Source organism: Anabrus simplex, chromosome 2, assembly GCF_040414725.1.
Source record: "Anabrus simplex isolate iqAnaSimp1 chromosome 2, ASM4041472v1, whole genome shotgun sequence".
In the NCBI taxonomy this organism is placed as follows: Eukaryota; Metazoa; Arthropoda; class Insecta; order Orthoptera; family Tettigoniidae; genus Anabrus; species Anabrus simplex.
In genome coordinates this window covers 701260414-701277957 of record NC_090266.1, presented here as the reverse complement: position 1 = coordinate 701277957, position 17544 = coordinate 701260414, and the positions used below count along the sequence as shown (strand labels likewise).

General features: G+C 34.6%; 1 protein-coding gene across 2 annotated transcripts in view; it reads right to left on the bottom strand.

Moving 5' to 3' along the window:
- The window catches only part of LOC136863045 (mitochondrial enolase superfamily member 1), a 197364-nt gene that overhangs the window by 104086 nt on the left and 75734 nt on the right, over window positions 1-17544 (bottom strand). For both annotated transcript variants that reach the window (XM_067139367.2, XM_067139368.2), the window contains one exon: window positions 10355-10509. In XM_067139367.2, coding sequence (XP_066995468.2) covers window positions 10355-10509 — 155 coding nt within the window. The remainder of the gene's footprint in view (window positions 1-10354; window positions 10510-17544) is intronic.

Genomic DNA, 17544 nt, shown 5'->3' with positions numbered 1-17544 from the left:
TTTTTCATGAGCATCATCAGCCAATTATTATTTAGTTAAGGTTATATAAGATCATGAATCTATTCTATTGGATTAAGATTATGCTTGTAAACCTGATTGACAAATCTTATTTTATAATATTTTACAAGTCATATAACAATAAAATTATGTCTTTAAGTTAAAACATATTTGTCTAAAATCTATCTAAGTCTAACATTTCATTGATGAAACTCATCTGGTGAACATCCTTTAAAATTATTTTTGAAAACCTTTTGAGATCTGACTAATTTTATTGATTCAATGTTGCTTAACTTATATGATTGTCGCTGAAACTTTGTTAACTATATTAACAATTTTCTACAGTTGATAATTGCCTATGTTACGAACATTTAACTTGTTCTTGATGTTGTTGGAGTAACATTTGTACAAAATGTATTGGCATTAATTTTATGTTGTCAATACGAGAATACTGTTCATGAACATACTTGTTGGTGAATAAACACTTTCTAATGTGATGTAGAATTTGAATTGTTCTCGTATGTTCCAAATTGGGCTTGTTGGTATATCTGTAATGAAAGATAAAATATATATGTTTATGGTTTTGATTATAATTCTGTGTAAACTTCTTATCGAAAGAATTGTCACTTACTTTTCGTTCTGCTGCGTAATTGTCTAGTGTTACTCCTAGCCTCTTGAGAACTACTTGTTTTGTTTGCACTCCTTGTATTATATGAGTGAGTGTGGATGAGTTTACATTTTGGCAGGGAGTGGGAAGTGTATTAGTTCCGGTAATTGTACTAAGATGGGGTTCTTTATTTCAATTTCGTCATTTAGGTTTTTATTTTTGTTGTAATGCTGATCTAAATGAATGTATATGTTTTCTAATTCCGTCATTTCTTTTCCTTTTCTACTCTTCTTAAAATTCTAGGTGGTTTGAAAAGTTCTCGGAATGTACTAGAATTAAGTATCTTACCTCGGTAGAACTGCTTTTATTTTCCAACATAGTCTCCCTGTAGACTAATGCATTTGATCCCATCTTGAAAATGAGATTCCTCCAGGCCTGCAAAATACCTCTCCAATTTGGCTGTCAGTTCTTCCCTTGTAGAAAATCTCCATCCACCGAGGAAAATTTTCAGCTTGGGGAATAGATGAAAGTCTGATGGTGCGAAATCAGGTGAATGTGGCAACAATTCGTACCCCAGTTCATTAAGATTTGCCATCGCAATAACACTTGTGTGCGGCGGAGCGCTGTCCTGATGAAAGATGACGTTTTTCTTTGCCAAACCAGGCCTTGCTTCGTGTATCTTTTCCTGTAGTTGGTCTAGGAGGTTTGCATAGTATTGCCCCATAATTGTTTGGCCAGTATGAAGATAATCTATCAGCAGAATGCCTTTTGCATCCCAGAAAACTGAGGCCATGACCTTTGCCTTTGCCTTTGCTTTCTTTGGTGGTGGTGAATCAGCATGTTTCCACTACTTCGACTGCTGTTTTGTCTCTGGGGTATAGTAGTAGACCCAAGTTTCATCTGTAGTCACAAACTGGCGCAAAAAATCTTGTTGGTTGCACTGAAAACGGGCCAGACTTTGTTCAGACATTTCCAATCTGGTGCGTTTATTGTCCAATGTCAAGAGCCGCGGCACCCATCTTGCAGATAATTTTTTCATACCCAATTCTTCGGTTAAAATAAAATATACCTGTTCAGAAGACATCCCTACAGCTTCAGCAATCTCCCACACTTTCAGTCGACGATCCTCCATGACCATTTTATGCACTTTTGCAATAAATTCTGGGGTTACAAGTAACTATTCTCATTTTGGTTCCGTATTGAAGATGACGTATGTCTCAAATATTATTACAATATTATAAGTCCACCTGTTCAATACAATACAATATGATCCACTATTTCATATGGTCAAAATTTTTATACATAATACATAAAAGTCAATGGTACATATTTCACCCTCCTTATGGGCATCATCAGCCTATATCAATCTTAAAAATAATACATATGGAGTCATTCTAATCTTATAAATTATAGGTTAAAATGTTGAAAAATGATTTCGTAAAACATTATACAATAACATCTAAAACAACGATAATGCACCAAAGTATGTTAAAAAAAGAGTAAATTAACTGTTTTTGAAGATTAAAACATGGTTAAACATGAGTTTTGAGAGTTTAAAACTAAAATGGATCCTTTTTTTATAATATCATTAAGACTGTGATGGCCTTGAATGTAAACACAATCATCAAAGGCGGATGTTTCTTCAATTCCCATAGTTCGAATCCAAGATGGTAAAATCACTGTCAGTTATTTAAAACGGAGGTGTGAACATAATAAACATGTTAAAATGTATACGGTTGGTATATCTGAAAGTAGAAAAGAAAATGGAACTTCTTATAGAGGCGTTGCTGATGATAAAACGCATGTCAAAGCTAGCGGATGTCAGTAATTATGTGGTAGTCGATTGGATTTAAAAGACAGTCAAGTTGATGTTATAATTCCGTTGAAACATTAGTTGGAAGAATGATCAAGTTTTTCTGAAACAAAATGTAGAAGAAAGTTGGTTAAATAATACCATACTGTACAAGAGACTTCCCGTACATCAAAAATACCTAAGGCGATACTTACTCGTACGGTGCGTATTAAGTACGTCGGGTTGTTTCAGCAACGCTAGCTTGACTGAGCTTTCTACTTCTAGTATTATAACGGTGTGGCTGAGGCAGTGAAGGACATGGAGGGGGGGTAATGGTGGGTGGATCCTTGCGCGCATGTGTTGTTATTGGAGGGCTGTTAGGAGCAAGATGGGCGGGCCTAACATTTGACGAGGTGGTGGAAGCTTTAGAACAAGAATCTCTAAAAGTTTGCGGGATTGTATTATGTTTTGAATTCACCATGCCTAATAACTTTGGAGTTAGCTCATATAAAGGATTTTTTGCTTCCGTGGCATCGTTAAAATTATGGCCTTTGTTATAGGCTTGGTCTAAAAAGATGTAAAGATTTTCTAATTAATTCATAAGTTTTCCTATGCCTATACATTTTAGAATAGTGAGATCTTTATCAATTGATGTAAACTGATGTCCTGTTTCACTCATGTGTGAGCTCATCGCTGAATATTTGTTGTGCTTAAAGGCATTATAATGCTCCATATATCTCGTATAAAAGCTGCGCCTAGTCTGTCCAACATAACTAAATCCACACTGAGCACAAGTTAGTCTGTAAATACCAGATCTCGAAAAACGGCTGTTTTTATAATTGACTTTATTATGATTAAAAAATATACTTTGATTTGTATTTACTGTTCTGAAAGCAATATTAGTGTCGTATTTCTTCAGTGTGTTGGCGATCTGGTGGATGGCTGGGTTATTGTATGTAAACGTAGCGAAACTAGTTTTTTTAGGTTTATCGGGAATGAGATTCGTGGATAGTTTATATTTAATTTTATTGATTAACTGGTTAATCATTTCAACTTTGAACCAATTAAGCTTAGCCAAGTTCCTTATATAGTTTAATTCTATTTTTAAGTTATTAGGGGAAAGTGGGATTTTTAAGGCTCTGTGTATTAAATTATAGAATGACGCTTGTTTTTGAGATTTAGGATGTAAAGAGGAACTATTTATGGTTATAGGAGATTGTGTGGGTTTTCTGTAGATTTGAAAATCGAAAGTATTATTGGTGCGCGTGATCGTTATATCTAAAAAATTTAAGGACTGTTTAACTTCGTCTTCTTTAGTGAATTTTACATTAGGGTCAATTTTATTTAAATTCTCTAAAACTTCGTTGCTGTTAGTAACATTTTTGTCAATAACTACAAAAGTGTCGTCCACAAATCTTAGCCATAAACATATACCATTTTAGTTTTAAACTCTCAAAACTCATGTTTAACCACGTTTTAATCTTAAAAAACAGTTAATTTACTCTTTTTTAACATACTTTGGTGCATTATCGTTGTTTTAGATGTTATTGTATAATGTTTTACGAAATCATTTTTCAACATTTTAACCTATAATTTATAAGATTAGAATGACTCCATATGTATTATTTTTAAGATTGATATAGGCTGATGATGCCCGTAAGGAGGGTGAAACATGTACCATTGACTTTTATGTATTATGTATAAAAATTTTGACCATATGAAATAGTGGATCATATTGTATTGTATTGAACAGGTGGACTTATAATATTGTAATAATATTTGAGACAAATTCTGGGGTGGTAACACTTTTTGGCCATCCACTACGCGGATCATCATCCAAGCTCTCCCGACCAAATTTAAACTCGCTGGTCCACTTGGCAACAGTTGAAAATGAAGGAGCAGAGTCCCCCAGTGTGTTCTGAAAATCGGCATGAATTTCCTTTGCTTTCATACCTTTCTTTACAAAGTATTTATCACTGCTCGAATCTTAGTTTTTTCCATTGTCACAAATCACTACGCGGGAACAACAACAAAGAATCGTCACTACCACAGTGCTGCAGCTAGACTACTGACGCGCCACGTGTTCACTCACAAAGGATGTGTGATTATTGCGCGGGAACCTCGTTGCTCTAGCACTGAAATCTAGTGGTGATTCCGAGAACTTTCCAAACCGCCCTCGTATAGTTAACGAAGTTTCAACGACAATCATACAAGTTAAGCAACTTTGAGTCAATACAATTAGTCAGATCTCAAAAGGTTTTCTAAAATAATTTTAAAGGATATTCACCAGATGAGTTTCGTCAATGAAATGTTAGACTTACAGGTTAGATAGATTTTAGACAAATATGTTTTAACTTAAAGACATAATTTTATTGTTATATGACTTGTAAAATATTATAAAATAAGATTTGTCAATCAGGTTTACAAGCATAATCTTAATCCAATAGAATAGATTCATGATCTTATATAACCTTAAGTAAATAATAATTGGCTGATGATGCTCACGAAAAAGGAGCACAACATGTACCATATCAACAACTTAATAAATATGTTTTATTACGTTTTTATTGTATTGAATAGGTGGTAATTAACAAAATTATAAGAATTTGTATCACAAGTAGATCTTCAATACAGACAAAAAATTAAATTTATAACCTCCAATGCACTGGAGTGTGTATCGTAGATACAGGATAGGAATGGTAGGAGGGGGAGTATTCATTCTGGTGAAAGAAGAATTTGTAAGCTACGAAAATATTAAAGATGACAAACATGAAATCCTGGGTGTAAGGCTCATCTCTAAAGATAATAGGCAACTTGATGTCTTTGGGGTGTACAGACCAGGAAATGGTAGCGCTAACGCTAATTCAGAATTATTTGATTAGAGAATCAGCTATGTGGTAAACAATAAGGAAAGAAACCTGCTTGTAGCAGGTGATCTCAATTCATCAAATGTCAATTGGGAAGGTAATGCGAACAACAGGAAGCATGACAAACAAATGGCAAATAAGTTAATATGGGAAGGGCATCTGATTCAGAAAGTGATGGAACCAACTAGAGGGAAGAATATTCTGGATGTGATGCTGGTAAAACCAGATGAGCTCTATAGAGAGACTGAAGTAATAAACCGTGTTAGTGATCACAAAGCTGTTTCTGTGGTAGTTAAAAATAAATGTGAAAGAAAGGAAGGTATTAAAATTAGGACTATTAGGCAGTACCACATGCTGATAAAACAGGCATGAGGGAGTTTTTAAAAATTAACTATGATCGGTGGAAAATGGTAAATAAAAATGTAAACACACTCTGGGATGCAATTGTTGAGAATGTGAAAATAGGTTTGTACCTTTAAAGGTGGTAAGAAATGGTACAGAACCACAATATAAGAACGAAGTGCAGGTTGGAAAGAAATAGAGTCAGAAATGGCTGTGGAAGTAAGGAGACATTGAAGGAACTTACTAGGAAATTGAATCTAGCAAAGAAGTCAGCTAAGGATAACATGATGGCAAGCATAACTGGTGGTCATACAAATTTTAGTGAAAAATGGAAGGGTATGTATAGGTACTTTAAGGCAGAAACAGGTACCAAGACGGACATTCTAGGAATCATTAATGAACAAGGGAGAGTGTGTATGCGAGGATCTTCAAAAGGCAGAAGTATTCAGACAGCAGTATGTAAGATTGTTGGTTAGAAGGATAATGTCCAGAAAGAGGAGTTGACTAATACTAAAGGAATATTAAAATTGACATATGACAACAATGACGTTTACAGTAAGATACAAAAGTTGAAAACTAGAAAAGCAGCTAGAATTCATAAGGTTTCAGGGGATATACTGAAGACAATGGGTTGGGATATAGTACCATATCTGAAGTACTAATTTGATTGTTGTTTGCATGAAGGAGCTATACCAAATGAATGGAGAGTTGCTATAGTAGCCCCTGTGTATAAAGGAAAGGGTATTAGACATAAATCTGAAAATTACAGGCCGGTCAGTTTGACATGCATTGCATATAAGCTTTGGGAAAGCATTCTTTCTGATTATATTAGACATGTTTGCAAAATTAATAACTGGTTTGACAGAAGGCAGTTTGGGTTTAGGAAAGGTTAGTCCACTGTAGCTCAACTTGTAGGATTGCAGCAAGATATAGCAGACATCCTGGATTCAGGAGGTCAAATGGACTGTATCGCAATTGACCTATCTAAGACATTTGATGGGGTAGATCATGTGAGACTACTGGCAAAAATGAGTGCAATTGGACTTGAAAAAAGAGTGACTGAATGGGTGGCTACGTTTCTAGAAAATAGAACTCAGAGAATTAGAGTAGGTGAAGCTTTATCTGTCCCTGTAATAATTAAGAGGTGAATTCCTCAAGGCAGTATTATTGGTTCTTTATGTTTTCTTATATACATCAATGATATGAGTAAAGAAGTGGAATCAGAGATCAGGCTTTTTGCAGAAGATATTATTCTGTACAGAGTAATACATAAGTTACAAGATTGTGAGCAACTGTAAAAATTACCTTGATAATGTTGTGAGATGGACAGTAGGGAATAGTATGATGATAAATGGGGTTAAAAGGCAGGTTGCAAGTTTCACAAATAGGAAAAGTCCTCTCAGTTTTAATTACTGCATTAATGGGGTGAATGTTCCTTTTGGGGATGATTGTAAATACCTCGGTGTTTATATAAGGAAAGATCTTCATTGGGGTAATCACATAAATATGATTGCAAATGAAAGGTACAGATCTCTGCACATGGTTATAAGGGTATTTAGGGGTTGTAGTAAGGATGTGAAGGTGAGGGCATATAAGTCTCTGGTAAGACCCCAGCTAGAGTATGGTTCCAGTGTATGGGACCCTCACCAGGATTACTTGATTCAAGAAGTGGAAAAAAATCCAAAGAAAAGCAGCTTGATTTGTTCTGGGTGATTTCTGACAAAAGAGTATCATTACAAAAATGTTGCAAAATTTGGGCTGGGTAGACTTGGGAGAAAGGAGATGAGCGGCTCGACTAAGTAGTATGTTGCATAAGACTATTTTCAAGTTTTTTACCCGTATTGAACTTAATACTAATTGTTACAATTCTTGTTTTATTTTCCACCTAATTCAATACATAAAAATGTTTATATTGTCTTATTATATTTTATTACAATACAACACTAACAGGGACATGTTTCGCTTGTTATATCGAGCATCTTCAGCCTCATTTGAACAAATATCTCAAGGTTAAGTCTTTACATTAAACTTTCATATAAACAATTTGATCTTTAAAATTATTTTACACCAATAAAATATTACCACTAGTTAACAATAATTATACCTGTAAGATTTTTAGAACATTACTATGACATGGACATCAGTAAATTGTGATCAATATCTAGTCCATCACAGCCATATTATAATTGGTTAATTCTTTTTAATTATTGTTAACTAGTGGTAATATTTTATTGGTGCAAAATAATTTTTATGATCAAATTGTTTATATGAAACTTCAATGTGAAGACTTAACCTTGAGATATTTGTTCAAATGAGGCTGAAGATGCTCGATATAACAAGCGAAACATGTTCCTGTTAGTGTTGTATTGTAATAAAATGTCCTTCTAGAGACAATAAACATTTTATGTATTGAATTAAGTGGAAAATAAAACAAGAATTGTAACAATAAGTGGTATGTTCTGAGCTGTCAGTGGAGAGATAGCGTTTAATGCATCAGTAGACGAATAAGTTTGAGTGGTGTCTTTAGAAGTAGGAAAGATCACAATATGAGATAAAATTGGAATTCAACAGGACAAATTGGGGGAAATATTCATTTATAGGAAGGGGAGTTAGGGATTGGAATAACTTATGAAGGGAGATGTTCAATAATTTTCCAATTTCTTTGCAATCATTTAAGAAAAGGCTAGGAAAACAACAGCTAGGGAATCTGCCACCTGGGCGACTGCACTAAATGCAGATCAGGATTGATTGATTGATTGATTGATTGATTGATTGATTGATTGATTGATTGATTGATTGATTGATTGATTGATTGATTGAAATGGCTTCTCTGGACTACCTTCAGAGTTACTCTGTGGAAGGAAATGAGTTTTCTTCCACTGCATCATTACGGGTGATGTGACATGGTTGGTGCATCATTTCACACCAGAAGTGGAAGAAATTCAATTTTGCACTATGATCAAGGAAGAACATGGCCACTGTTTTCTGTGACTGTGAAGGATTGGTTACACAGAGGGTACACAAATACTCATGCCAACACTTCTACTGCCAAACATCAAGGTCATTGCAAAAGGTCGTAAAGAACAAGAGGTGGAGAAAGTGCACAACACAACACAACACAACACAACACAACACAACACAGGTTTTTCTTCAGCTGCTTTGATGGGGGAGGGGTTTATAGCAGCATCTGGCATACAGTCTGGACCTTGCACCATGCGATTTCCATGTGCTCAGGAAGCTGAAAGAAAATCTGGATGGAACAAGATTTGCCAATGAAGAACAAGTTCATACAACAGTTTGCCAATTGTTCAGGGACCAAGGAGTGGATTTCTATCATCAGGGAAATGAATGATTGGTTAATGTTCCAACAAGTGTTTACAAAGACTGGGTGACTATGTCAAAAAGTAGTGTGGTGTATCTCTAGCCCCTTGTATTGTACTGTGTAACTCAATAAATGTTCATTGACCTAAAATAATCATGTGTTACCTACTTTTTGAACATCCTTCATATATCGGTGGATGGTGTAAAAAAAACAAATATTTAAATTAAGAAATTTAAGTATGGTCATGATAATTTGCTGGCTTAGGACCAAAATAGTGCATCTACCAAAGTAAATGCAGATCAGTAGTGACTGATTGAATACCCAAAATGGTGTATTTCATGGGTTTTCTTATTTAGAATGAAACATATTTACTGCCAAAACAGTGTAAGTGTAATTTTAATATTTTTCTAAATAAGCCTCTAGCGTAACTAATTTGCACAAAATATTGTTAATGCCTAAAAATTGTAAGTTAAGATACGTTGCTTTACTTCTAAGGGATATGAGAAAATTTTAGAGCAGTATTAGCGTAAGTGCAGATATGCTACTTTGGCTCTAACTGAATTATTGGCACGCACCAAATGGTTGTTGTGCTTGTCAACATTTTCCTTACGACAATAATGCTGTAGGGTCAACCCTTTGCCATTCCCCATTTACGGTCAGCTGCCCAGCTGGAATTTTCGTGTTTTCTGGCAGGGGCATTTAAATCCCAACACATGCAGTGGTATAAATGTCACCCTTTAAAGAAAACAACACAGTAGTCAAACGTATAAAGATATAAATGTAATATTTTTTACATTTTGTTTCTAAATGATCAATCGTTATATATTATTTTGTACTCATCCTAATTTTGAATCTAAGTATTGCCCAAGTTTCCCATACCATTTCAGTGTCATTGCCCGCCCTTATATTGTCAGCATAATGATGTGCCAGGTAGGATCAACAGTGCCAGTTTTTCTTTGTGTGACATAAAATTCTCATCCCACAAGTAATTGAAAAATATTTTGAACTCCCAGAAGGTAAATCATGATTTGAACCAGCATTGTTTTCTCATATTTCCAGTTCATTGGATGTAAGAAATAAGTATATAACATTATTTGGGAAGATGTAGCTGATATATAAAAAAATTAGTGATTTTCAAATCAGTACCGGTATACTGTACATAACCAGTTATATGCAAATCAATACTAAACTTGTCAGTTTTTCTTGCTTGCTCAAAAGTAATGTTATTGCAGATATGCTATTCTGGTCCTAAGCTGGCGAATTCATATAAGGGAAATGGTGAGTCATTGCCATAAACAAAAGAAATGTACTCAATTTTATGAAAAATGCCATAAAAATGAACTGTGGTAAAAGAATACACTAAACTGATTTTCATATAATGTAATTACAATTTTATAACTAGAAAATAAAATTCAGACAGAACTCACATATATCTAAAATCAATTGTAGATACCAAAGTTTCAGGTTCCATGTCAACAAGAAGTTTCCACAGTGGCTTGTGTTCTACTCTAGCCCATAAATCCCATAATGCATTCACTATAGCTGCTGTTGCAAGATGCACAACTCCTTTTTCAGGTCCAATCTTTAAACAGACAGACAGTTACAGCAGAAGGTTTTCGGCAGTTATCAATACAAAGTAAAATACACACTCAGATTAATATAAAATTTTGTACTGATAGTATATCAGTTCAAGTCACAGATCTTTGTATTCCCCTGCAACAAAATTTGTATGAACAAGTGAAAACATTAATAGCCATTAATGAATGGTATATTCAGTAGACTATATGACCAGTACAGGATAGTACAGGATAACAATATGAATACACATACACATACATGGCTTCAACTGAAACAGAGAGTATAGAAATTTGATTAAGAAAATGATGATGGGACTGGCAAAAATTGCAGCAGTAAATAAGTCTAGCAATGTGAAAAGAATTACCCACATTGCACATAGCCCAGTAATGATATTTGCATATGTTTATTGCAGGACTTTTATTTCAAATACTGGTACTGTTGTAACGTTGTGCACTTTTTGCAGTACTTGAAGTACTTTCAGACTTTTATAATTGTTCAGACTTTTGTAATTGTTGTTCTTTATTGTCTCTAAATTTTATAATGATTAATTCTTAAATATCTTTAAATCTCAACAGCAGAAACAAAACTTTCTTTAGCTACAGATATTTAGGTGAAAAATGTTTAAACTTGTAGTTCTTTCACCGTGATTAAATTTGTTTCCCATATCTTTACAGGATTCCTCATATTTAATTTTATTTAGATTATCATTACTATTATTATTATTATTATTATTAGTGGTAGTAGTAATAGTAGTCTCCTTATAATCATCATCATGATCATCACCACCATCTACTGGTGCACATACCCTGCAAGTTGTCTCAGCATTTGGGGTTGTGTTTTACTTCGCCTGACTACAGCTCCGCTTCCTTACTCCTTTCCTGTTTGGAGGCTCTCTGCTACTCTGTTTAACAGGCTGCTGAAATGTGAAGATCCTCGTCTGTTGAAAAGCAGACCATCTCTCCCAATACCCCTATATCCTATCCATGAATTACCATCAATGAATTGCAAGTCCATCTCCTCACAAATCTAGTCAAGGCACGAATTCATCGCATTGATATATCTGTAGTCAACATCACGTCGGTATATCACTCCACTTATGCAAACTTTTGCACCTATAAATTTATCCTTCACTTCCCCTATAAGCTGTTTTATGTCTTCCATTATGTATGGAGAGCTGTTAATATTATTTATACCCACATGAATCACTACAATATCTCGTTCATCTTTTACATCACCAACACTCCAAGTGCATTGACTAACCTGGATCCCTGGGTAACTTCTCTGGAATATTCTATATGATGTCTTCAACAACAAATCAAGCTTCACTTCCACGTGCTACGTTACAACTAATAGTCCAAGTCCATAGAATGCATAACAATTTCTCTCTCATTCACAGCATTCACCTCCCCAAAACAAAGTTAAGTTTGAACTTCATAAAATAAATTCAAATCAGCGTGTCTGGAAGACATTCTAATTTTGTTGTCAGTTCCAGATACCGTCAATGACGCATCTAAATTTTGTGAACATGTATCTTCACGTAAGGTAGTGTACCTGGACGTGTGAATTCATTCTCACCTGGAACATGAGAAGCCGCAGCTAAACAGGACACGATGTCCTAGTCTGAAGGTGATATCCCGTGGAGGAGCCAAGGCCACAAGTTGAATTCAAGATTCCTTATTAGAAATAATTTACTGATCGATCGATCAATCAATCAATCAATCAATCAATCAATCAATCAATCAATCAATCAATCAATCAATCAATCAATCAATCAATCAATCAATCAATCAATCAATCCTGATCTGCATTTAGGACAGTTGCCCACGTGGCATAATCCCTATCTCTTGTTTGCCTAGCCTTTTCTTAAATGATTGCAAAGAAATTGGAAATTTATTGAACATCTCCCTTGGTAAGTTATTCCAATCCCTAACTCCCCTCCCTATAAATGAATATATGCCCGAATATGTCCTCTTGAATTCCAACTTTATCTTCATATTGTGATCTTTCCTACTTTTAAAGACACCACTCAAACTTATTTGTCTATGATGTCACTCTACGCCATCTCTCCAATCAATTTTGGATCAGTATTGAAAGTATTTGTATTAAATAAAACTAGTATGTTTTAATTGTTTACCCACTATTCAATACAATAAAATCTTTAAAAAATTAATACATTGGATGGTACATGTTTCGTCTATCAATAGTAGGTATCATCAGGATATCTATATCTCAAAAACTGAAATGTTTACAGACGTAAAAATTGGTATTTGGAATCCCCTTTAAAAATAAAGAAATACATATTTTTTGTTTTCGGAAAATCTCATTAGGGGGGATGAAAAAGGGGGAAAAGGTGTTGAACACCTATTGTGAGGAGACATATATCTCAAAAGCTGAAGATGTTACAGACATGAAAATTGGTATTTGGAATCTCCTTTGAAAATAAAGAAATACATATCATGATATATTTTACCAACTTCTACATCCATGTGATATAGATGTTGATTCCCATAAGGACCATTTATATTGGTATTCTAAATCCATACCGTTCCTCTTGCAATTCTCCTTCTACCTTTCTTCTCATTCTCCCCTCTCTTTTCCAATATTTTTGCTACTTGTGATAAGAGTGTGTTCTAATATAGATATCACACATGTAAACATTATCTATCTATATACAGTATATATAAACTTGTCCTGACTGACTGACTGACTGATTCATCATCGCCGAGCCAAAACTACTGGACATAAAGAAATGAAATTTTGGGGATACATTCATATTAATATGTAGGCGCCTGTTAAAGAAGGATTTTTGGATATTCCGTCGCTAAAGGGGTGAAAAGGGGGGTGAATTTTAAACAAAATGAGGATATCTATATCTCAAAAACTTAAATGTTTACAGACATAAAAATTGGTATTTGGAATCCCCTTTAAAAATAAAGAAATACGTATTTTTTGTTTTCAGAAAATCTCATAAGCTGAAGATGTTACAGACATGAAAATTGGTATTTGGAATCTCCTTTGAAAATAAAGAAATACGTATTATTGTTTTTTGGATAATCCGATGAAAAAGGGGTGAACAGGAGTGACAAATGGGGTGAAATTTTAAAAAGACTATATCTGCAATTTTATCTCAGACACATAACATATTACAGATTTGAAAACTGGTATTTAGAATTTACTGTAAAATAAAAGAAACATAATTTTTTTCGGAAAATACACTTAAGGGGAACTGAAAAAGGTGGTGAATTGTGAAAATTAGCATATCTACAGTATATCTCAAAAACTTAACATGTTGCAGACGTGAAAATTGGTATTTGGAATCTCCTTTAAAACAAGGAAACATGTATTCCTTGGTTTTTGGAAAAAACCCTTAACAGGCTGGGGTGAATGAATTGAAAAATTATTTGAATTATTTGTATGAGAATGTATGTATATATACCAAAAAATCTAAGGATGTTACAAACGTGAAAACTAGTATTTGGAATCTCCTTAAAAAAAAAAGGAACACGCATTTGGGGGGAAATCAACTTGGAAGGGGGGGGGGATGAAAACGGAGATGAATTCCTTTTACGAGGATACATATATCTCAAAAACTGAAGATGTTACAGTTGTGATAATTGGTATTTGAAAGCTCTTTTAAAGAAAGTGGTAGAATGTGAAAGGAAGTAAAAAAAATTGAATTCTTATTCTGCAGAAAGTTATACCTCAAAACTGAAGGTTAGAGACGTGGAAATTGGTATTTGCAATCTCCTTTAAAAATAAAGAAACATGTAATTTTGTTTTCGGAAAATTCACTTAGATGGGTGGGGGGAAACCCACTTAACGGGCAGAGGTGGAGTGAAAAAGGAGTTGAATTCTTTTCATGAGGATACTTATATCTCAAAAACTGAAGATGTTACAGACATGAAAATTTGTATTTGGAATTATCTTTCAAAGTAAAGAAACATGTAATCTTTTGTATTTGGAAAATCCACTTAAGGGGGGGTGAATTAATTGAAAAATTAGTTGAATACTTTGCATGAGAATACTTATATCTCAAAAACTAAAGATGTTACGGACGTGAAAATTAGTATTTGGAATCTACTTTAAAAATAAAGAAATACGCATTTTGGTGGTGGTGGTGGTGGGGATCAACTTAGGGGTGGGGGCAGTGAAAATGGAGTTTAATTCCTTTTAATGAGGATACCTATATCTCAAAACTGAAGATGTTACAGTCGTGATTGTTACCGTGTTTTAGTGGTAGGTAGAGGTGAATGAAGGTGCGGGCGTGAACGGGTCTCAAACTACGGAATCAAAGTTAATGTAAAATTTAACAAGGTTATATTTCTTTTTAAAATGAAGAAATAACAAGCATTGCAGGTACAAAGTAGCAAGTCAACAAAATGTAGGTACAATATTTACTGGATTTGGGCTCAGCGCCCCTACATCACAATTCGTGGGCAATCAGCCCAACCTTACTTCAAAATAAGTTTTACCAGAGGGGCAGAAAACCCCATCCATGTTCAGGAGCATTTGCTCCAAATTACACTGAAAAGCCTCCACGAGGCCTACAACACTCAATTTTCGAAAAAAGAGCCACTCGCTCTCAACTTTAAGCCTCTCAAAGGCCACACCAAACTCCACCTTCAAGTTGTCCTCTCAGGACATAGACACAGGGGTAATATACCCAACCTACTGAGGTCAATTAAATGAAAAAGGGTAATTACAATGACCTCTAAAGAAACAATTTGAGAGGAGGCGAACTGCAGTCCTAATGTATTTGTTTCAAAACCTAATTTGGCTCTAGGCCGCTGATGCAAGGGCTAATCCCATACTACGGAGGTGACTTTAGAAAAGAAACAAATTTACATAATGTTAAGGAAGAATAGGTTGAGAAAATAAGTTCACCTCAAAACAATATGAGTGGGAGCTCGAGAGGGTTACGCACTCTCTATCCCAATACGTAGTTTAAAAGATAGAATAGATACAAGTTTCTTTACATTTTTAAGGAAGGTTACATAATGGAAAAACTTCGGACCCGCCCCGAGAGTTAAACTGCTGAGCTAGCAAAGAAAGAAGTTATTAATTGGCCATTACCTTGTTGTTGACCGCTGCCGAAGAAAGAGGCGCTTCCCGCCCCCTGCTATGTACTTTACACACTGAAAGATGGAAGAGAAGTGGCCCGGAGACCCTAAAATCAGCAGTTTATATCCTCTCGCGGAAGGTTCGAGGCGTTAGGGGAATGAAAACACCCTCCCACAAACTCTTTATTGGGTAGGATACAGCAACATATTCAAGTTGGGGGAAGATACCTCTGATTGGTCAGAAATTAATAAAAGGAAATTCGGGATTGGCTAAATACAAAAGAAGGGGAAAGAGAGGGGTATACAGCCAACTTAAACAATAACAGAAAGAAATTTAACAAGAAACAAACTTTTGAAATAAAAATTTCTCCAAAAAAAAAAAAAAAAAAAAATAGTTCTTTCACTCCGCACTAGGGTGCACTATTGTTGATCTTCAGTAGTGTCCTCTAGAAGAGAAAGTTCACACTTCTTACTACAAGCAAAACAAAAATACGTCGAAAATGACACAGTTCAAAAACTCTAAAATTTCCACGTAGTGACATCTTCTGAGAAATTTGAAAATTAATACCGTCAATAAAGTTCAGACTTCCTCCAGCAGAGGAGTTTCAATTGGCGCACATTTTAAATTAGCGGCGTGGAGGTGTACCGCCCGGTACAGTGATAATGGGCATTTAGAAGCTCCTTTATAAATAAAGAAACAATTCTTTTTGGTTTTTGGAAAATTCACTTAAGCGGGGAGGGTGAAAGGAAGTGAAAAAATGTAATTCTTTTTATGGAGAAACTTATATCTCAAAAACTTAAGATTACACACATGAAAATTTCTATTTGGAATCACCTTAAAAAATTAAGAAACACGCATTTTTTGGAGGGGGAATCAACTTAACGGGCTGGGGTGGAAAAGTAGTTGAATTCTTTTTATTAGGATACTTATATCTCAAAAACTGAAGATGTTAAATACGTGAAAATTGGTATTTGGAATCTCCTTTAAAAATAAAGAAACACGCTTTTTTGGGGACGGGTGAATCAACTTAATGGGTAGGAAAGGGGGGGGGGGGGGGGTTGAAAAGGAGTTGAATTACTTTTATGAGGATACTTATATCTCAAAAACTGAAGATGTTACATATGTGAAAATTAGTATTTGGAGTCTCCTTTAAAAATAAAGAAACACACACTTGTTGTTTTCTGAAAATTGACGAAGGGGTGTGGGGTGAAAATAAGTAAGTAAGTAAGGAGTTGAACTATGTTCACATAGGTATGAGCAAACTGAAGCTGTTAGAGACGTGAAAGTTGGAATTTTGAATTTCCTTTCAATATAAAGAAACACGTCTTTTTGTTTTCTGAAAGTCCACTTAAGGAGGAGGAGAAGAAGAAGAAGAAGAAGAAGTTGAATTATTCTTATGAGTATACATTTATCTCAAAAACTGACGGTGTTACAGATGTACAGACATGAAAACTGGTATTTGGAATCTCCTTTAGAAATAATGAAACAATTGTTTTTGTTTTTGGAAAATCCAGTTAAGGGGCCAAAAAGAATTAGGAAAGTGGGTGAATTTTTTAAATGAGTACCAGTATATCTACATTACATGTCAAAAACTTATTATGTTAGAGACAACAAACTTGGAATTTGGAAAGTCCTTTAAAAATACAGGTACATGTAGGGCCTACCTTTTTTGTTTTCGGAGAAGGCACTTAACGGGGGGGGTAGAAGTAAAAAGAAGTTGAATTACTTTTTACGAGGATACTTGCAATGTAACAGACATGAAAACTGGTATTTGGAACTCCCACAAAAATAAAGAAACATGTAATTTTGTTTTTGGAAAATACACTTAGATGGGGGTGGGGGTGGGGGAAGCACTGATCAACGGGTTGAATTCTTTTTATGGAGATACTTATGTATATCTCAAAAACTGAAGTTGTTACAGATGTGGGAATAGGTATTTGTAATCTCCTTTAAAAATAAAGAAACATGTATTTATTTT